Genomic DNA, 24247 nt, shown 5'->3' on the forward strand with positions numbered 1-24247 from the left:
CGCAACCTAAAAGTTGCCAGGTGTAAAGAGATATGTTATTGTTAATTATTTATGGTCATGCTCATCGTGTTTTTCAAGAAAATTATAGATTAAATTGAACTTTAATTTTTTCTGTACACAATAACACATGGTTGCCTGTAAAAAAATGGCAGCAAGTAGTGGTTTCCATTATTTGAACTAATTACTTTCAGTCTGGATGAGTGTAAACAAGAGATAAGGAATGCGCGAGCTGCTTCATGTTGTAAACAAGACTGCAGCACGACTATTGTGTACAGTAGATTTTACATTTCAATTTAGTATATAATTTTCTTGGAAAACACCATGAGCGTAAATAATTAACAATAACATACCTGCTTACACCTGGCAACTGTAGGTTGTGGCTGACTGAGAAGTGGCAACCATTTTGTTTTAGATTTTTCACATAATTTTCTTTCAAATGACGTTTAATTAACTCAAAAAAAAATATTGTTGCAATTCATAAAATAAATTAATTACAATATATTTAATTAAAGGTAATCGTGGCTAATTTCTGCTAGGCAACCCGGCAGTAATGTATTAAATTATCATTAATCATTCACTTAAATAGAGTTTCATTAAAAAAACAGATACCTGCAGAAGTCAGCTGCCGGATCTTAGACTATACCGACAAAATAAACAGACCATGACATAATTCCCCACAACTTCATTACAAAATATAATGGAAATAGTATTAATTAAAATTTTTAACAAATTCTATTGTAGCTATTTAATATGTTTAGATTAAATTATTTAATTTTAAGAAGAGAATAAGATATGGAGTTACCTGTTAAAGACACCTCAATCACTATTATCCTTTGTGTGCAATCCCTAAATAAAACACAAGAGTCCCTGGATAGTTACACAGGTGCAGTGACCACACCATAGTACCCCGGTAAAGAATAAACTGAAAACAGGCGACCCAAAAAAGCTAACATGGCACAATGATGGAAATGCAGTCACATTTTCCATAGTAACTACCTAATGAAAAAGGCATAAAAATATGGAAAGAGAAAGGATAGAAGAAAGGGGCAATCAACACTCGCATGCAAGTTTTCACAGGATAGTATTTACAAACTTTACCGATTAATTATACTAGCCAAAAATATGGCAACTTTTTTAAAAATTTCATCATTTTTTTTATATTACAAAAAAACTGTTTTAAATCTACAAAATAATAAAATATAAAATCTACAATCAAGACTCTGCAAACAAAGACTGGTTTTAAGGTAGAATAAAGAAATAGGTCTCCTTGCTACTTTTTCTTTAAATACTTTACCTCCTGTTTTCACTTCTGGGCATAGGCTTAGCCAACAAATAATCCTTTGCATGCAGTTGCAATATCAAATTAATTACCATTTTGATAGCTTGCAATTCCCACCTTTCCAATGGAATCAAAACTATACAAAATCTTATAATAAGTTATTGTATGTTTATTAAAATTTTCTTATTATACTAAAAAGTTACAAAATAACATCTTAATATTTGGGGAAATATATTTTTGGTGTGCTGAAATTTTATACATGCTGGTTAGATTTTCAAACACACATGTTGTGTAAATTTTATATTAGCAATTCCTATACCATTTTTAACAAAGATCTTATGAAAAACTCTGAGTTAATATATTTAATTAGCAAACATTATTATTCTAACACTTGATAATCTTGTACCATTAACTTCAGATATAGCTAATTCTTTCTATTTCTACTAATGTTTGTCATGATTTATTTACATCAGATTGGCAGTATCAAACATTATACAACATAAAGATTAAAAACCACCCCTCTATTTTCCATAAGGTATGCTGCTGGACAGATCATTATCATGAACAGTGGACAGCTTACAGATCAACTTATAGACATAGCAAAGATATCTTATGATAAAACTGTACATAGTAGAAAAAAGTAAAACATTTTTAACCTACAATAAAGCATCAGGGTAAAATTTTGACATTTAAAATAAAACAGAAAAAAGAATAAAAAATTTAGTAACTCAAACTAGTGCTCTATGGGCAGACATGCCATGCTGCTTATAAAAAATTCTGAATATAACATGATTGAAAGCACTCTGCCATAAAAAGAAGAGTTAAAAAAATAACATTAATGTGTTTTAATTAAGATAAGAATAATGATTTTACTGATTATAATCAATCAGTTTCTTCACTCGCACATAATTAAAAAAAAAAAGTGTAAACGTGTTATAAATAAAATTGATACTTGATGTATGAAGGTAAAAATTCAAAAAAACTTTCACACATTACTAGCTGCACAAGAACACAAAACTGCTTGGAAAAAGAATCATCCAGGACTTTATTAACATTATTTCCTTCACTTTCTGAATCTATAATGACTTCAGATTTGATGTTAGTACATACATCAAGATATGCAAAGAGTTTATCTTCATAATACCAAGGGGAAACAGACAAATTAACTTTAACGAACATCACTCTCACTATCAATTATGTTCTGTATATGCAGTACACATAAAATATAGAAGGAACACTCAAAAGTGCTAACTTAATTTCAAAGCACAAATAAAAATAACCTAATTAATAAAATTTAGTGATAATACAGAAATATACACAGAACATCAGTTTTATGCAATGATATTTTAAAATAAATCAAAGAACAAACACGCGGTTACCTCAGGAACAAAGAGTGCTGGTCTAGGTCCAGTAGCATTTCTAATAGCTGTAAGTATGTCCATTTTAGTTAATCCTGACAAAGGATGTATTGAATCCAAAGTCTTGCCAAAGGTTTCGTGAAATATGTAGCATATTCTTGCTCCACCACACCTATAAAATAAATAGAATTATATAAGATCATATTCTGTAATGGAAATGAGGTTGTGACTGGATGGAAGATTACAGAAATAGAGATAGAATATAACTAAAGAGAGGGCAGAAAAGATTTATTTTTTCTTCCAACTGAAGAACTAATAGATTTGGTGGATAGCTGAAGTACATAAGGTGAAAAAAACCAAGGTAAATGAGGATAAGATATTGGTTTGCTTGGCATTTCTCCTGCCACCACCCCATTTGGTCGCCCTAAAGCATAAGACCGAATGTCTGTGCCACAAACGGCTACTGAGCCTTGAAACAGTTTAGCGACCAGTGTCCTACATAACTCCTACAGCTTAGCTAACAGTGTGAGCGAACTAAGCGCGGTGCCATACACCACTGACTTACGTGTCCCAACCGCTCACTTGTCATATATTTACTATGGGTAGGCGCACTCTGTCAACTACTAAAAATATATATGACATCTGTAAATTAAAATCTACTTTGTCTAGACAGTAATTCGCTGTCACACCTAGGTTGCTGAATGCCAGCGAGTACCTGTCCACCATATTAAAGCGCTTGGAGCCCTAATTGGCTGGTGGTCAGCCACATATATCTCTCTCTATGTTAGCTTCCCACAGCAGTGTGTTAGGAGTCTTTCCCTTAAGTAACCTACTGATGTTGGTTGAACATAGCAACAGCATCAAGGAACTCTCACATGGTCTGAAAATGCGGCTCTCGCCACATTGACTTGCTGCTTTTGAGTGACCAATTTTCCCCTTGACCTTTAAGTTCCAGGGTGGCTCAGTCTCTGGCCCCTCCAAGAGCAGGGCAGTCAAACATCAGGTGTTCATTTGACTGACTGGAACTCCCCGCAGACACACATCTCATCAGCTGCCAGGTGGAACTGAAACAGATATTGCTTCAAAGTAACATGGTTGGTGAGCACCTGGGCACCTGTTGCCCTTAAAAACGAACTCGAGGCATACCTCGATAGGCATGAGGTTAGGAAAAGCAACTGGTTCAATCAACTGCTGACTGTTTCTACCTACCAAAGAAAGTGTAAGTTAAACTTTCAAACATTCTTTTGAAGCATCCTAATTATCCAAAATCTAGAGTGAATATCATGAAAAGGGACAGTTCAACTATGATGCTGAACTGATTAAATGAGTTCAATAATATTAAATTGTTTAGTTAAACAATATGTATTAAGAGATGATGGCAAAGTAAATATGAATTATAACCAAACCAGCTATGCCGATGGATCACAATTAATTGTAGGTTAATTACTACCAATAAGACAACACTACAACAGCTGAATGGAGCTCTTTAATAAGGATTTATGTCTCTTTTTAAAATTCAAATTTGGAGGGCTTTTTTATCCGATAAGAAAGCAACTGAGTATTACAACAGATAACTAAACTGTAAGATACAACCACTAAACAATTGCAGATATTTTAATAAACTTATTTAAGCAGTAGGCAACAAGAAATGGTAAAAAAGGGATTTTACTAAAAAAAAAAGTGACCAATTAAGTTTCTAAGGTAAGCTAATATTTACTTTTCAATAGTCATTATAAAAATTTTAAGAGCAGAACCAACATGAAGCAAGCAACTTTATTCAATGATATGTTTTTCTCTGGTATAATTATGCATAACATTTTCTTAATGTTTAGCTTAAAAAAAACATGCAAAAATTCTTTTCCTACTGAAATTTGTTGCCTTATTATTCAGTCAATTTATATTTTATAGCACCAGGGTAATGATAAAATTTACTCGATAATGTTACTGGATAGATGAGACTGTTAAAATGTTTGTAGCCATTTTCCGAATATTGAAAAAATTGGCAGGTATCATATGCTTTTGGATAAGAAGTTACTCCAGTTACTGAAGATCCATCATACCCTTTCTGTCTAAGCATAAAAAGACTGAGGACAACATGTGTATTAAACAAAATAAAATTGTATTAGGTTACTTTTCATTAGAATGATACAGCCTTTTCACACAAAAATAGTGCCTAGACACATCATCACTTTACCAGCTGTAATTTGAGAATGAATGTATTAAGGATAGAATTTTTAAGTGGATTTCTATTATCAAACAAAAGAATGCAATTCAAAATGTGAAATTGTTAATTCAATCACTCAAAATGCTTAAAGAAAAGAACCTATGCTACTGTACAAAATTGATGTAAAGCAAAATGATTATGCCTAAATGAACCCATGAACATGAGCCAATCATTTACTCCGATACTCATTTCACCACAGAAAAACTAGGGAAAATGAGCATTAAGGCAAAAAAATTATACAATTTAAAACTAAAAATTGCATAATTTAGCTTACAATTCAGTAGTTTCAATGTTCCTTGCAGTTCCTTCTATTGTAGAGCAGTATGCTGATGCAAACTTTGTAATAATCTGTAGAAGTGTTTGACTTTTATCTGACACATCATCACCATAAGAATTAAGTAATGATTGAAACTGTGAGACCATCACATTAACTCTTGTCTGTAAAAATACAATTAAAAAGATTCTTTTACAGTAACAATATTAAATTTCATAAAATAATAATAAGGTATTGCATATTTTATTCAACCAGCTTTCACTTACTATTTATTCAGAATGTTATGATTAAAGAGCTTATTCAGAACAAACAATGTACAATTATATTTTTCAGTGTTTGCTATCTCTTTAGGCAATGGTAGGGTTGTAACAAAAAGAAATGTTATAAGCAAGCAATTTTGTGAAGGTATTTTGTTTAACAAGTTCAAAATTGATTTTTTGAAAAATAATTCTTATTTTTCAAAAATAATTTTTATTTTTGATGTAATGAATAAGCTGGAGGAAACTTTTATGAAGAGATACTAAAGGTAAATCTCATAATAATACAACATTCAACCAGTTAACTGCTTATGTGAAGTATGTGGGCTAGTTTTTATAAAAATTGGTAGCTTACGTTATTAGCAAAAGTTTGTTTTCCCAAAAAAATTTAAGTGAGCCTTGTTTTGGCAAGTATTGCCATAGAAAAAAGTACTGTTTGTACACAGAAGAAAACAGAAGTGTAACTGTAGTTAGCAGTAATTTAAGATGTATCTTTTCAATCTAATACTATATCATATGAGTAGCAAATATATAATGCAGCTCTGAATATGTCATATAAAATTACAATCACCTTATGATAAATTTTTCAGATCTACAAACTGGATCCACAAACACACACACACACACACACACACACACACACACACACACACACATGGCACTGACAGCGAATGATGACAGGCAAAACATTGTAACAAAAAACAGAGTGACACAAGCAAAACACTGTGCTGATTCATATTTATCCTAATTCATGTGGTATCACTATAAAAATATGAATATTTATTAGTAACTTGATAATGCCACAGGGTATAGTCTTCAGCTTTATAGACTGGACTTACAAAAGTTATTAATTACCTATAATTATGTTATTAATTATGCAATGCAATTATCTTATAATTGCATTAATTATTTATATGATTAATTAACAAATATTAAGTTAGTTCAGGGTGGAAGACAGATAATGAAAAATCAGAAATATCAATTAAATTTTATATATACTAGTTAGTATTAATCTGACATTTATTAATCAGTGTGATACTGGTTAAGTCAGTTAAGAGGAAGGTGTATTTAACATACAAAACAGTAAAAGCAATATTTCTTTTTCTGTGAAAATTTAAAATATAAGCTACTGAAATAACACTAATGAAATAGTTAGAGGGGAATATAATATCTGCAGAACTGAAGAAATATGATACAAATCACTTTTAGGTGCATTAAAACTATAATGCATATTAAAAAGGTATTTACATATACTACAATAAATTGCAGTTTTAAGCAAGAACTTTAAACTCATTCAATTTGGCCCGTTTGTACTTTTCCTTTGTCTGGTTTCATCAGTTCAGCTTTTTTATACACACCCTAAAAAAGTAATTTAAATATAATAGTATTTGATTATAAATAAGTGATATAATACCTTCAAATCAGGTAAACAATCTCTAATATGATGCATTAATAATCTATTTAATGTTTTTGCTAAATAAGGAGTGCCATTACGATTGGCTAGTGTTGGGTATTTTCTTTGTAGAAATGCAGATTCATCTCGCAAGGCATCTTTTATGGACTGAAAAAAACAAACACAAATTTACAATTAAAACTGAAATTTTAATAACAGAAATTGCACTTATTTTTGTTACCAAGAATTGTTTTAGTTTTAAGCACACTTATTTCAGTAGATCAAATATAAATGGGATTTTTGTTCCTGAGCGTCTACGGTTGGTAGAACTGGGCCTGTGCTTCTAGTACGCTTGGGTGGAGTCATTAGGAGTGGGAAGAACCAGCCAATCTACACTCCCAACCAATTTATCAGTAACGCTCACAATATCAGAGCAATAGGTACACCCCTCCACTACGCAACGCATAATTATAAAATTCTTGCTTGTGAAGGAACAGAAATTTTCTGGAGATTGACTGCATAGTTTGGGGACCAAACATTGATAAGGACTGGTGTGTTTGCCTGACACAGAGAGTTCAAGGAAGGATAAGAACGAATGGAAAATCAGGAACATGATCGTTGCCCTCGGAATGGCATTACAGACAAAAACATTTGTGCAGTTCGAGACATTCTTGAAGACGATTGATGAGTGAGACTATCCGAAATTGCAGAATGCATTATGGGAGCTGTCAAGCAATCATCTCAAATGACCTACAGTTCTGTAATGTGTGTGCCAGATGGGTCCCTTACTTTTTGACTACAGATCAGAAGTTGAGACGTTTAGAGGTCTGTCAGAAACTTACAGCAAGGTTTTCGAAAGAAGATGATGCATTTTTGAGTCGGAAACAACCTGTGATGAAACAAGGGTCCACCACTACACTGCCCAGTCAAAACAAACCAGTATGGATTGACGGGGAAAAGGGGAGGCAACCCCAGTGAAAGCCAAGACTCAAATGTCAGCTGGCAAGGTTCTTTCAACTGTTTTCTTTTTTTAACAACGCCTGGCGAGACATTTTGCTCATTGATTTTTTGCACGAGTGACGCAAGCGAGCTGTTGAACGAGATGAGGACTGCATATCGCCGCAAAAGACAAGACCAACCGATTCGAGAGGCCATTCTCTTCCACAACAACACCAGACCCCATACTGCAACTCTAACAGTCTCAAAACTAGACAAAATGCTCTGGACTCAACTTGATCATCCTCCCTACAGCCCGGACCTATCGCCCTATGATTTTCATTTGTTTAGGTCGCTTAAAAAAGATCTAGGAGGGTAACGATTTGAAGATTTGTGCACAATTGGCTCCTGACGCAACCAGCTTCATTCTACGATGCTGTGATAAAAAACCTTCCTTCTCACTGGGAAAAATGTATTTCTAAAGCAGGACACTATGTAGAAAAATAAATTATATTTGCCTTTTATTATTCAATATATAATTTTTTTTAAAAGTAAAATCCAGTTTATATTTGATTTACCCTTGTAATTTACCAACATCATGTAAATTCATTTTACATTAAACATGAATACTAATGTTTACAGAGTGAAAAATAATGGTTCATAAAACTAAAAGAACAAAATGCATAGATTATTATGAAAATTTACAAAATGTTTTTTATTATTAAAAACAAGTGAGAATCAGTCTATAAAAAAGTTGATTTGCCTGTGAAAGGAGATTGAAAAATACTATAATTCGTAAAAAAAAAGTGTGTCATTTGTAGTTAACTTTGGTTATTTTCCTTGTAATTTATACAAGAATGTACATCCACAAGAAAAAAATGTAATATCACTAGATACACAGTGCCTTGTGAGGAGGTATATATTTGACTGTTGAACTACTTTATTTACATATGTGGTTGAATTTTCACATGGATCATAAAACAATTCATGAGAAATCTACCGTAAAGTATCAGCTTCTGTTAGATATAAACAACCTTTTAAAATAGTTTTTCATAGATTTAATTACACAAAATTTGTTTTTATTATAATTTCATTTGTTAGGATACAGTTACCAAATATACTGATTTTAAGAGCTGTTTCTACAATTACAAAAAATTAAATAAAAAGTATTAACCTATAATTCTGTTAATATATGAAATTATTTTCATAAAACATGGCCTATTCAACCAAGAACAATATCTGCAACCCTTGGCTTATAGCATTTGAGAAGCTTTTGAACAAAATAAGATGTTTTAGAAGTTTTACATTTACTTCAAAACATAAATTTCAAAGTGGAAGACTTAGATGTTTGAAACATGTAGTGGAATTTTAAAAAAATACAGCTATCCTTGAGGTACAGAAAAAGAAAGAACTGTATATGCTTTTTATAATGGTCTCCAGATAAGAAAAATTTTCTATAATATTGATGTGACAAAATTTACAATGCACATGTCTGCAAAGTAACACAAAATAAACTTTTAAAAGGTACATTGAATCATCACCTGGATGTATTAAATAATCATGTTATCATGCATCTTATTCTTTCCAGAGATGAGATTTCGGTATTTTCTAACAAGATGATGCTTTGGCTCATCATGAAAATAATACTGTTGTTAAATGATGAACTGCCTAGTAAATGAAACAGACAGGATAATGAACTTTTGCAATGGCCACCAAGATTACACAATTACCTATTTATGGGGATTTCTTAAAGAATATATACACTCACATAATTTAAATAATAAAAACTTTAAGATAGTCACTGAAGAAGAAATTTTTTTTAAATCCAGAGGTATTTTTTCAAACATGCTTACATGTCATGAATGAAGTGTTATCAATGTAACTGTTGAACTTTAATCCTGTGGTTTTATTTTATCTTTTTAGTTTTATGGAAAAATGAATCCATAGAGTAGTAATGAATCCTTAATATATCAACTTATACTCATTTTGTTGTAAACTGTATTTCCTATTGAAAACTGGAGTATTATCTTGAAGTTTGAAATTCTGTTTGTAAGCAAAATAAATGTGATATTTTGATACATTCTTTATCATTTTTCCAAGCAAAATTTCAATTAAACCTATCAGTGAATGAAATACCTACAGACAATCAAAAACAAACCTCTTCAGGGGTATACTATATATTAGATATTTTTGTAATAAAATCCATGGTCTATTTTATATAAATTAAATAACCACTACTACAGTGAGATGAAAACTGAATCACTCATCCGTGAGAAAGCATGTTTTTTTCTGTGAACTTGTATGTAATGTTTCCAAATATAATTACTGCAAGACATAAGACATTAAACAACTATGAATATTATATGATGTCAATTGTGTCTAGGCCCAGACTATTAGTTTAGATGTGGTTGAAAAATGCTTAAAATATTATGTGTTTTTGTAATTATGTTTTGAGGTTGACTATGTTGTAAGATAAAGAAAGTTTGCTCTGTTACATCTTAGTGGATGTTTAATTTGAAACTGTGTTGAAATATAACTGAAATTGTAAAGTAAAAGTTATACTCGCAAAAATAAGAAACTTTTCAACAAGTTATAATTTATTACTAGAAGAGGTATAAAGTCATAAATGACACCATCTAATTTTCTGAGAAAGGTGATAAATAACCAATGATTGCAAACTATAAGTGATGCATAACTAAGTCACTACTACTAACAATCATCTTATTGTAAGTTTACTAATAAAGGTTATACAGGCTAGTGAAGGGGCTGAAGTAGCACAATCGCTCAGACTTCATTACACAGAACAATCTGAATAATGCCTGATGGATTGAAGTCTAGATTTTTGTTAACAGTTAGGTAGTTATACGAAAATCCAATTAATGAGGCAGTATAAAAAAATAAAACTAATAAAAAGATCCCTTAAATACCTAACAACTAAACTTATTATTACTCTATAAAATTCCAAAGGTAAAAATCTTTTTATCAGTTTTAATAAGCAACTCAGAAAAAAAATCTGAAATACAAATTTTTTAATACCTATTAAACAAATTACTAATGAAATAGAAAAAACTTCTTTATTACTAAACATTTATCATTTATATTATTTACCTTTCTGTCATTTATATCCTGCTGGGAGCGATTTACAACACCAATTATTCCCAATTTCACTGGAATCACTCTTCCACAGAGTATATCTATAGCATCAGTACCTTAAAAAATAAAGTGAATTTTAATACTTCATTTCATAAAACAAAATATAACTAATACATTCTGAAAATAGTTAGGAGTAATCCTTTAAACCTGCAGTGGGTATCCATTGCAACAATATAAGCAAAAGTGTATGAGTATTTATTTTATAAATTGTAGTCGGTCTAAGCATTAACTAAGCTCTCATATAAGAAACCCAGTGTATTACTATTGGTTCTTAAACCCTAAAATCTAATTAAATTATTTACTATGTTTAAAGTACTAAAAAATAAAGACTACAGAATAAAAAATAAAATGACTTATGCTTTGATGAAAGATAATGTCCTAATTTAATTAGATACGGTCTTCAATTTTTGATTCGTGGTTCATAAAACAGTTTTATAACAAAGGTTTTGCTAAATAAAAAGCTGATACAGTTTACCAATTTAATAGAATAAATTTTCTTAATCAGCATTTTCATGGTAAATATTTTAAAAACATTACCGAAGGCACATTTATGTTAATTATAATAGCAATGGAAATAAATTTACCATATGATAAATTTTATGGCCTTTTTTCACAATAATTATTGGCAAAAGGGATAAAGATGTGGATAAACAATCATGTAAAGTTATATGCAACTGTTTATGTAACCGAGAATTAGAAATGAAACATATAATAAAATTTATTCTCTTTCAACATAGTAAATCCATTTACATAAAATGTGTTATTTATATTAATTAATAATATTTTTTAAATGAAATTTTGAATATCACATAACAATCAATCAGATCAACAAGCTCTTAAATAAATGAATCGATGAGCATAGAAACAGCATGAGTAATTTTTTTCAAAATGTGCTTTTCATGGTAATACAATGATACAACGCAAGTCAACGACTAGAGTTATTTCTATTTTCATACAGAGCAGCACTGTTGTGAACTGATTTAACAGCTGATTTACCTTCATTTGAATTTAATGAGTATTGTTTTGTTTCCTGCTGTATTTTTTTTAAAGAAGCACTTCAGAGTCATACAGTTTATTTATTTGTATATTACTTCCTTAAAATGAATAGAAATATTTAAAAGTCATGTACATGAACAGTAGTTTAGAAAATTTAATTATAAGGGATCTACCAGTTTACAAACACCACAATGACATTTACTGGGTAATCACTATTTATATGTATCTCTGGCCCTATTTCTTTGGATTGAATTTAAAGAATCAAGGAGCACATTATCAACATGGAATTTATATGACAATCTGATGTACATTTGGTGCTTAAAAATGGTGGTAAATTGAAAGTGTCTGGAATTAGGTTAAATCATGATCTTAGTTGGAATGTCAGTGTAGAAAACATTTATTGAAAGTTAAAATGTTTTCTAAAAATGGACAAAGGCAATGATTCAATCAGAAATGGTTGCTATAGTTTATAGAAACAAACCTTTTTTTGGGATAAGAACAAGAGAATAATCGCTACAAATGAAAGAGGAGATTTCATGGATCCAACAAATATAAGTCTTCTATAGAATGTCAAATCTTATACCTAGTTGTATAAATAACTGAACACTACACTATTAAGCTGCTTTAATAAAATTATCTACAATAATTAAATATATATTTTTGTATGTACCAGCATCCATTAGATCCAGTTTAGTAACAACTGCTAAAGTTCTCCTTCCATCAGTATCTACATCTCTAGCAATTTTCAAGCTTTCACTAGTAGCCATATCAGTATTAGCAGTCACCACTGCTAATATTATTGAATTTGGATTACTTATGAATTTCAGTACCATTCTACGAATCTGTTGTTCAATATCATCTGGTTGATCTCCAACTGGCACCTAAAAAATTAAATTCCTGATCACTTGTAAACTAAGCCTTAACATCATGTCCTCAATTCTGAGATGTGTATCACTAATCCACTAAAAATTACAGTATACCTTTTGCAACTTGAAGTTTTTTAAAGTCAAAACAAAAATTTTTAAGTGAATTTGACAAAAAAAGTGTTGTTTTAGGAAGCATTAATGTCCTATAAATAGGAAGAACAGTTTTTTACATAAAAACCCCAAAATTCACATCAAAATGAAAGTAATAGAATGAGGCATAACAGACAAAAAAGTCAAATATTTTTAGTTAATGTTACTTATAGACTATCCGGGCATACAACTCAAACTTTATTTTGAAGAGTATATTGAATGATTAGACAGAGATAAACTGAACATACTGTGCTTGTAAAAGTCCAACTTATCTATGTGATAAATAGTATTTAAGTAAGTGATAAGTATACTTATTGCTTATTTAGGAATATATTATTACTTACTATATATAACACAAATAACATAGTAACTACTTAGGAAGTCTAGAAATATAATAGTAGAAGTATAATTTCCATCCCAATATTACAGACATCATACATACACACACGTGCATGCATGCACATACATACACACACACACAAGCGCAAAGAGAGAATGACGAATGAGAGAGAAACAGGACTGCATATAATTTTTTCTAAATATAATATATTTAGAAATGAAGACAATAAAAAGATCCAAAATATACTAACCAGACAAGCATAACAGTTTTGCTGACTAACAGCAAAATGGGCACATTAAACAAACTCAAGTTACCACATTATTACCTGAAGTGATATTTAATAAACATGACAAACATCATTCCTCTAATTCATAATGAACAAGGTACTTTTTAGTATTAAATAATAATACTAATAAAAATTGTACATATGGATCCTAGATAAGAAGATTAACTGCATACTCATACACACTGATTTTTTAACAATACCTGGAACATCTCAAGAAGTAGCATCCAACAAACTGAAACATGGGAAGTAGAATGAATTTCAGAAAATTGTTTAATAAACTGGTTCCAGTGTAATCTCAAAGTTAAACAATGTAATTTCTATTTGTTGCGTTTACTAGCAGCTAATGATCACAACAGTCGCTACCACCTCAAAAAAAAATTTTTTCACTAAATTACCTATTTTCCTTTTTTTAAAAAAATATTATCATTTATATGACAATTTTTTCCCACCAACAGTTTCAGTATAAAAAATTACAAGTTCATAATTTTGCAAAGTTGGTGGATTTTGAATTCGTGTACTACATAATTAAAAGAACCATTATCTACATACAGAGTAGAATTAAAATAAGTGCAGCCTAAGTGTTAAATTGGTCTGTTAATAATTCTACTAAACAAGCACATTAAGTAGAATTCTGTTTGGATTCCACTGAAGTGTCTCATTTTACACTAAGTACATCACAACTGCAATCTATAGATCAGGGACAAATAAGAAATAAAATTTCATCACTGTAAAAGAAATAATTAAAATTTTAAAATTAAGTGATGATAATGCAAGTTTATCCAAAGCAACATTAAAAGACTATATCACCGAGTTATCTAAGTGTGTATGAGTATGAGTTTGTGCATAATTTCACGAGTTTTAAAAAGCTAACTTTAAAACTAAAGCTTTTTCCAAAAATAACAAAACCAAAGATTCAAAATTTTCTTATTTAATTTTGGAAGTGTTATGTAACAAATCCAGAGTAACCTAGTAAAATCTGATATAAAACACAACTTATTAGACAGAATTTTATAATAAAAACTGTTGCAGAAAATCTTGACACTAGATATTATCAACAAAGTGATAACTTCAAAAACCTAAGCAGGTGACCTGTAGACAATGAAGACTATAACAATAAAAAATTTAGAATCATCAGGAATGGCCTTAACGTGTTTGAAAATGTGTACCATATGAAATGAGTTTTTACCAAGATTGGAAAGATTGGAATATTTGTTGAAAACAAATGTTAGCAGAAAAAACAAATGGTAATAAAAAATTCTTGTTTGTGTAAATTTGAAATCTGATCAATTTTTTGTTCAAAAAATGTCACTCTGATAAGATATAAAGTACATAAAGGTTAGAATACTGATCTTCAAAAAGTTATTAAACAGATGCATCTAATCACAGACTTTTACTTAAATTTCTTTAGTAAAATGATATAGATCAATCACTTAATTAATTTTTGTTAAATAAACAGTGAAACCTCTGTAAAACAGAACCTCTTAAAAAACTAAAACTTCCTCAAAACATACAGTTTCCCAAGTCCTGATTTATTTTAATAGAGATTAATCTCTTCAAGATGGAAAACTCCATAATATAGAAAAGGAAAAGAAACATGGATTTTATTTTTAATTTCACATGTTAAATTTATCCTAAGACGGAAAGGAAACAAAAAAATGGAATAGCCTGTAATAAAATAAAGTGATTAAAAAACAGATTGTACACAAACCTTGATTTATAAAATAATTAATAAAATAATAAATACAGTAGGTGACTATTTGCTGTTTAGAAAAAATATGCCATCACATTTATAGTTTTAACTTCTGGCCTATAAGCCGACTTGACTTAATAAGTACAGTAGCAGATAACAGCTTATCCATGTGTAGTATTTTATCAAGCTAATCATTTCTCAGAGTTTCTATACATATCAATTGAGAATAGTTTTATTCAGAGCCATGAACATGACTGGAATCAGTAATAATTTTAACTTTTTCAAGAGTGTTTATTGTTTCTAATTTCTTGTTTTGATTGTTTGATGTCTGTTTAGAGTTTAAATATATTCCTTTATTTTTAGTTTAATTTACTGCTATAAATATTGTAACCTATTTTAGTTTTAATTGAGCACGTGCTTCTCTTTTTTTCAAATTTTGCTATTAATTAAGTCAATAAAAAATACATTGTGTTTAAAATAGAGGTTATCAATTTAATTTCTAAAACAAACATGAAAGAATTCTGTGAAAAGTTGAAAAACACAAATTTACAACATTATAAAAAATAAAGACAAAATCAAGGAAGAATGATTGAAAGGAATGCTAATCACCGACGGTAGACAAGAAACAAAAATGAAGAAATTCCATTTTCTTTAAATGGTTCACGAATGCAATATCAAAAAATTCTTCTGATTTCTGATTTCCTGCAATAACAGGTGAAAGAAATTGCAGCTAAGCTAGGAGTTATTACATTCACTGCTTCTAATGAATGGCTAGAGAAATTTCATGCTAATCAAATTTCAGGTGAGAGTAAAGATGTAGTCAATGTAACTGTCAGCAAATGGAAAAATAAAAATAACTGCGGGTTAAGAACCAAAGGATATTGGCAATTGTGCTGAAACTGGTTTTTTTTTTTTTAGTTTTACTGAGCAAAATTGTCTCAAAGATGAATTACAAGTAGCTGTCTTAGAAATATATTTAAAGAAGCTGGTTACTGCATGGAGACTGATGAAAATGTTCCCAATACTTGAACAACAGTATTGTATGAAGTTGAAATTTTATTGCAAGAAAGTGGTAAATCAGTCTGTGCTCAGGAATAAGTGGCTTCTGACAATGATCTACTGATCAAAGGATTCCAATCTGTTGATGAAATTATTTTGTCTGAAAACAGCAAGAATAACGAAAAAACAAAAGAAGAAAAAGAAGAGGATACATAAAACAAAATTAAGAATTTTGGAGAAGCATTAGGTATGCTCGCATGGCTAGAAGAATTCGCAGTTCATATAAACAGCGATAATTTGTGACAGAATATATTAATTGCTAAAAATATTATTGAAAACGGAAGTTCCACGAGAAAGTTATTAAAGCAGAAAACAGCAGTAATTATTTTTAAAAATTTTAGAAATCTATTTTATTTTAAGATTAGTGTTAGTTCATGTTATGTTTTAAGCTAAATATATTTTAAGTGAAATCGAACTAACTTGAAGATAGAAATAGGTGTTTTACATTTATGAGATATCTGTGAATGAAAACGGTTCTCACTTCTACAAGAACAACTTCTAACATACAACAACCTGTATTTGGCTAGCCAAATACAGGTTATTATATGTTTTTATCTTATATACTTAATGACTTCATGTGCCTTTGCATTTGTAATTTTAATCTCTTAAGATTTTGTGTTTAATATGTAATTGTATACAAATGTTATATACAACTGATGATGCGGGATCCAGCAAAAGTACTATCATAAAAATTATAAAGAAAATAAAAACAAAAAATAAGGTAAGAATTTTCTTATTTCTGTAATTGGGTGGCTTAAGTTGATTACATTACATTATATACATATATATTTTTTTTTTAAATAAATAATTAACTAAAAAATATATAAATGTTACTTTATATAATTATAGTTAATTTAAAATAAAAAAAAAAAAAAACATAAACTTTGCTATACAAGATAAACACTCACCAGAACTGACTGTAACTGATCATAAAATACTTCTTACCTTTGTAAGTCCTGGAAGGTCAACTAATGTAAGGTTTAAAACACTAGTAGAATAAATTTTTAATACAATTGGCTCTGAACAAATTCCTTTATTATGGCCAGCCATTCTATTTGTTTCCAGTTCTATTTCATTCCGTATTTCATTGAAATCTGTATATACTTTTCCTTTTGTGTGAAGAAACTGACCCCATTCTTCTAAATTTAATGTACCTAAACAAAAAAAAAAGTTTAAAATACAAATCAAAGACTAGGCTTAGGAGTCATTTTAAAAATAGCAATGTTTTCCTTTTTTCAGGTTTTATGAACAGCTTTTGAAATTGCAACATAGAATGCAGGTATTTTATCAAAGTATTCCCATAAGATATTGCCATGTAAACTGTCGCCAAATGGCTTCAACGGCACGTAATTCATAATCTTGTGGTGGCCCTGAAAAGGGCCGTTTTTTGCATTAGCTCTGAGAACAGCTGTTGGGTCAGTAAGCTGGTCTCTGGCGGAGTCAGGGAGTTATGGCTCATCCATTGAAATCCAACTGGGCTTTCCCTCAGCGGCAGTTGGGTCCCCACTACAGCAAGGCAGTGGTGACCCCCACAGCTCTGCAGTATCGGGTTGGCATCAGTCATCCTTCACCAGCGTGGCTGAGGCGGTTCTCCCTGAGCGATCCCAGACTGAGCCGGCTCCTGCTGCCGAGTCTACCAGCCAGGGCGATTGAAGCCCAGTGAGCTGGAGCTGGAGTGAGAAGGTAACATCCGTGTCCAGAGGCTCCTCGGCGGGCCACCCAGGCATGCTGCTCCGGTGGGGATGTTGGCATCCACTGTGAGGTCCCACATTTAGCCAGCCAGGGAACTTCTTCTGTCTTCTTCTTCTTGGTCTTCTCCAGGTGGTGGTCGACGATGAATTGGAAATTCACTCTCGTGCATGCTCTTTTATTGGAACCTGAGAGTGGTGGGGCTGCAGCGCCTCTATGGTGAGAGAACTGCGCGGTCATCCGCATGGCGGTAGTGATGCTTGTATCAGCACGTCCATATACTGTGCATCAGCTCACATCTGAGTTGCCACTGTGTTCGCCTACCGATATTAAATTAGGCATATATGAGGTAACAAAAAAACTACTACACAAGAGACAAGAATTTACAAGTAATTAAATAGTCAAGTTTTCTTGAAAATCTTTCCAAGCTTTAAAAAACCCACACTACAATTACTTTAGTGATTTTTTATATTCCAACTAGTAGTTACAACATGGTTGTTTTTATTAAGCAATGCCTAACAAATGTTTCTGAACCTTGTTTCAAACAAGGTAGTTAATATAAACAAAGTTTTTGCACAACACAGCAGTTCTATTCAGTTTCATTTCATAAATAATACTGATTAATACTAGAGCTTAGTGTAAGAACATAAACGTTAAAAAAATAAAGCTATTTTGCACACACTACAAATCTAGTAAAGACGCATGTGTAATACTAATGAATTAATGACCATGCTAACACAGCAATGCAAATCTAGTACAGATTTCAGAGTAAAAAATTATTTTATAAGAAAATAACTTAGTGTTCACCCTCTATCAACAATGCATAATATCTTCAGTTACTGTTGAGCTTATATTTTACCAAAACATTGTTCTTGACTTAAAAAGAGCATTAAATAACTTGTATTTTAAATTTTGGATTAGATACAAAAAAAGTGTTTCTACTACAAAAAATAAATAAAAATAATCAAATTAGGTAGAACAATGTGGCAAAAGTATAGTATTATGTATGTTTAAAACAAGAGTGCACAGTGCATATGTACTAAAACAAAGGTAGTGAAATCCGAGTGAAATCAGAATGAGGAATTAAATATCATTTTAACAACAGTATAACAGTAGTGGGAGAATGTTTTTATTTAGACAGAAGAATTAAAAACAATGGATGAAGTATAATACAGATATCAAAAGCAGAATCACACAATGCACCTATCTAATTAAATGACAGATGACTCCAAAAATACATAGAAAAAAGAGAATAAATGTATACCCACTGTATTAAATATTATGAATATAGCAACTCATATAATAAAAACCATAGATAAACAATATCTTTCCTTGCACTCTGATGAAACTTCAGAACTTTAAGAGTTAGTTTACAAGCTACAAGGGTGAATCAAATATAAATAGCAATCTTGCTATTCTACACAGCAAGCACTTCAGTGCTGGATGGGAGAGTGGGTGGTTAATGTTTGGTGTGTTAAGAGAGGGGGAACCAGCTAGGTTAACTCCTTCGCTTTGTTCTGTCGTCAATACAACCATAAGTGAGCAAGAGGTTCCATCGTCTGCTGCACAAGGTATAATCATAAATTTTTTAACTAATGAAGGTGTTAAACCTGTGGAAATTTTAAATCATTTAAAGGTACAGTTTGGGAACACTTCACTGTCCCAGAACCAAGTGTATACATGGGTAAGAAAATTTAACGGCAGGCGAGAAAGTGCAGAAAATGAAAGTCATGATTGACGCCCAAGGTCAAATCTCAGAGCTGGACAACATCCGTTTCATTTGAGAGTTTATCGAAGGTGATCGCCGGTTCAGTGTTGAAGAAATCGCATCAGAAGTGGGTATCAGCTATGGGAGTGCTCAATCAATTATCACTGATTATCTTGGCTTTAGAAAAATTAGTGCTCGATGGGTTCCAAGGTTGTTGATAAAAAATCAAAAACAGTGGAGATCTACGAGACGTCTTAATCTATTTCGACAAGGTGGTGAATTTTTGAGACGCATTGTCACATGTGATGAAACATGGGTCAATCATTACACTCCGAAGTCAAAAATGGCAAATAAGGATGGGCGAAGGAAGAATGAGGGCTGCCCAGTGAAGGCTAAAACTCATCTGTCAGCCAGAAAAGTTCTTGCAACAATTTTTTTGACTATGGGGAGTTTTACTCATTGATTTTCTCCACAATCAATGAACGGTGAATGTGGCTTACTATTGCCAGCTTCTACAGTCAACAAAAGTCACCTATTGAAACAAAAAATGGGGTATGCCCAACAGAGATATCATCCTTCTCCATGACAACACCAGGCTGCACACTGCGATTTTGGCAAAGGATAAATTGGAAAAAAATGCACTGGGAAACCCTCAACCACCCTCCATACAGTCCAGATTTGTCTCCCTGTGACTATTTTTTGTTTGTACCCTTGAAAGAATTGCTTGGAGGGAAATGAATCGAAAACAATGAAGATGTCGGGGAGCACATACGCAATTGGTTGACAACTTGTCCTCAAACTTTTTATGAACAAGAAATATTCAAGCTTCTACATCATTGGCAAAAGTGTGTAGATTGTGCAGGAGACTATATGGAGAAATGATGAATGTATTAATTGTGTAAATTATTAATCAATAATTTTTTTTTTTTTAAATTACCATTTATATTTGATTCATCCTTGTACAATCAAACTTAAGATACATGTGAATTTTAAAAAGAAAATTCATAAATAAAAGTAAGACTTACATTCAAAGTAGTACAGTGAAAATGTCTTTAAACCAAAAAATTGATTATGGAACAGTGTTCCATACAAAAACATATGGCAGAAGGTTGTATACAATCAATATGTTAAGTATTTCAAGATAATACAAAGATTTTAAAGTTATTTATCGATAATTTTACTATAATAATTGATTCAGAAAAAAAAGGTTAAAAAATTAAAGCTTTTCTATCAACTGCTATCATCTCTAAAATCTACTAAATACCTTCATCAGCAGTTCTTCTATCTCTATCATCCTTAGGGCAATATACAAGCTGAAGTATCAAGGGACATCTTGTAACAATTCCAGTCCCTCGAGGCAGAAATGATCTCCCAACCAGGCTTTCGATCACAGAACTTTTTCCTGAACTCTAAAAAAACATTTCACAAAAATGTTATAGTCTAGAAATAAAAGTACCATATTCAGTAACATTTTAATTTGTTAATGCTTCTTTAACACAATGCTGCTTCAAATTAGAACACAGAATATTTGATGGTACATTCAGTAATCTGAATGTCATATCCCCAAACCATGAGAAACACTGAATGCAAAAACAAGATGTATTAATTTACAGAATTACTTTTTTTAATATAACTACTAATATAAAAAAATCATTACTTCTTCTTCAACAATTATTAAAATGCATACCTTCATAGTTAAATCTTTAGTTTGAAAACACGTGTTCATGATATTATATTAAAATACTTAAAAGAAAAAAATGTTTAACATATTTATTTTGTTTATATGCTATGCATGTGCACATACATATGCGCATATTTACTACTCCATTATATAATTTATTATAAAAACTATCTAGAGCTGCTCATAGTGAACAATCTCAACAACAGAATTTCAACAATTTAAGCATTAATAACATATACATTTTTTAATAATATAGGTTTTTGAAAATCTTGACTATTCTGTTTGAATAGATCTTGATTGCTGGCACTCATAACAATACTTCTTTACACTACCTATCAAACATCTTAGTAGTTAGCTGTGAAAATTCTAAAGTACCTGCTGATGTAAAAGAGGCACCAGAATTACTTTCTCAAAATAATAATGGTGTAAATGGTTCTTGTGATTAATAGAATCAAAAAATCATATTATTCATTTGAACTGAACATCAACTTCATTTCAACTTGGAATGCAGGTAAGTAGTATATTTGACAGCAAGGTAGGAAGCAGGAAATTATTTTACTCCTTCCTTCCCCCAAGAATGCGTGCTAGTATTAAACACTACTACTTCTTGAATTATTACTTGGTAGGCTAAATATAGCGATCTCATGTATAATGAATGAAACTAAGATTTTCTTTAGTGCAATATTATTAATGAATTATTAAATTTGGCGATTCAAACTGACAAGATCGTGGATAAAATACACTTCAGATTTACATATGTAACTTTTTGAGAAAATATTACAGTTTACTCTGGTGAATATTAATTAATAAAAAAATTATATCCTTTAATGATAAATATATGATATATACATCAATAATTTTAAAGCAAAACAAAAAAGGAAACCAATCCTAAAATAAGATAACTTAGAAGAAGACAGAGAAGGAAATTCACTATGCATAAAAATTATTTTCTATATTTAAAAAAATAATTTAATGATGCTAAACTAAGATGCATTCATTTTTAACAATCTCTTCATAATTACAGTATTTAAAGTACATTTTATAATGTAAGTTTACACAACTAAAATATTAAAGAGAATGAGTTCATAAAACATACGTCCTTTAAGCTAACTTCATCCAATAAAACTAACAAATATTTTATTACTGAACTATTACAACAAAAAAGTGGAATACAAATATTCCAACATGAGTAAGGAGCTGCATAAAGAATAAACAAAAAATTGCATGTAACAATCAAGTTACAAAGGAGTTCTAACATTTCAAAGAAAATAAGCACAAAATTGAAGTGACTAGGCCAAATCTAGAACTAAAATTATGAATGTTAATTTTCCTAATCATCACTTTTCTTTAGAAAGTATTAAAACAAATAATACTAACGAAGCGATTGTTCTACTCCATTAAATACTGGCATATCAATAAAAGAGAAAATTAGTCAATTCCTAACAACAACAAAAAAGATATAAAAATTCCAAAGTACAGGTTAGGCAAGCAAATATTTTAGTTATCTGTAAAAGTGAAGCACGATTTACACAACTTCAATTTCACTTATTAATGTGCTTTACAGTTTAGTCAATAGATTAATATAATATTTCCATAATACCTACTACTAAGAGACAAAAAAAAACGGTCACAAGATTTGCACTAACCTGTGTACCAACAACTATTATTTGAGGTAACTGAATTGCATCTGTGCCAACTGTGTTGAATACATCTTGCAATTTATTGATAACAGGAATCAAAGCTTCCATTTTTAGGAAACTTTAATTCAATCTTAAAAATATAATTACACTGCCAATTTTGAAAATAAAATCAAATAGTTAAACGGCCTTAACGGCTGCAAGCCCTACAAATGGACGACTGGCTCCGAACCAGCTGATTCGATTATTAGTCTGTTAAAATCGATATAAATATATATTTCATTTCAAGACAAACTTTACTTTGAAACGAATCTGTTTTAGTGTAGTTGTTTAAATGGAAAAAAATCTATTACTCGGAAAAATAAGTCATTCAAGAAAAGAAAATACTCTCCTAATTCATATAATTAATTTTTTAAACATGTCAACATTTTAAAACCCGCGTAATTCAAATTGAAAATTCAACATCCTGGAAAAATATATATGAAAATTATTTTTAAAAATCAAATTGCCCAAATGAGACAAATCAAAAAAATTATTTAAATTATCAATAATATTTTTGTAATTAATATTCAGATTAATCAATGTATGCTATAATATGGTAAGTTAGTATTTATTTTGCTCTAACATTTATGCATTTGGAGAACACTGGTAATTAAAAATAAACTTTTGCTTCTTTAACTTCAACAATTATTACCTAGTAGCCCCCGCCCCAGCTTCGTCTACACTATAACGTTACTTGCATTTCCCGTAAGGGTCAAACCTTTTTATTTTATGTTTTTTAGTCAAGTAACTGGAGGCAGTTGCAGCCAGTCGTACATACAGAAAGGGTGGCAGTGGCTGTCTTGGTTAAGACACAGCGCCATGTACCTTTACACCCCTTAGGAAAACTGGAATTCAAAAAAAGCTGAAAATGGTTTTTAAATATTTATCAGAAAAGTATTTGCAAGTCCAAATCTACTGAGAAAAGTTTAGTTAGGATTGAGAAAATTTACAATCATTGTTCAAAATATTTTTTATCTTTTTTCACCCCCTTTCAAGGTTGAATTTCAAAAATCTAGAAATTGGTTTATTCACATGAAGATTACACTCACCAAAAATCTGATTGATTACTTCATTTGATACTGAGAAATTAAAAAAAATAGCAGGGCTTCAAAAAAATTAAAAAAATAATTTTAGTCCTTGAAACTCAGAATTTCAAAAAATCTAGAAATTGGTCTTTAGATATTCATATGAAGATCACACAAAAAAAACTGATATCTTCATTTATTACT

The 24247-nt window shown here is 30.6% G+C and overlaps 1 protein-coding gene across 1 annotated transcript in view; it reads right to left on the reverse strand.

The window, feature by feature from the left end:
- Drp1 (dynamin related protein 1) overlaps positions 1-23193 on the reverse strand; it is a 38153-nt gene extending 14960 nt beyond the window's left edge. The window contains exons 1-8 of the mRNA XM_075362671.1: positions 22986-23193; positions 20923-21067; positions 17207-17415; positions 12541-12751; positions 10830-10930; positions 6807-6953; positions 5136-5299; positions 2659-2809 (exon numbers count right to left, since the gene is read on the reverse strand). Of these exons, the coding sequence (XP_075218786.1) occupies positions 2659-2809; positions 5136-5299; positions 6807-6953; positions 10830-10930; positions 12541-12751; positions 17207-17415; positions 20923-21067; positions 22986-23087 (1230 nt within the window). The 5' untranslated portion in view covers positions 23088-23193. The remainder of the gene's footprint in view (positions 1-2658; positions 2810-5135; positions 5300-6806; positions 6954-10829; positions 10931-12540; positions 12752-17206; positions 17416-20922; positions 21068-22985) is intronic.
- Between the last annotated feature and the right edge of the window lie 1054 nt (positions 23194-24247).

Source organism: Lycorma delicatula, chromosome 4 (assembly GCF_047948215.1).
Source record: "Lycorma delicatula isolate Av1 chromosome 4, ASM4794821v1, whole genome shotgun sequence".
NCBI classification, from domain to species: domain Eukaryota; kingdom Metazoa; phylum Arthropoda; class Insecta; order Hemiptera; family Fulgoridae; genus Lycorma; species Lycorma delicatula.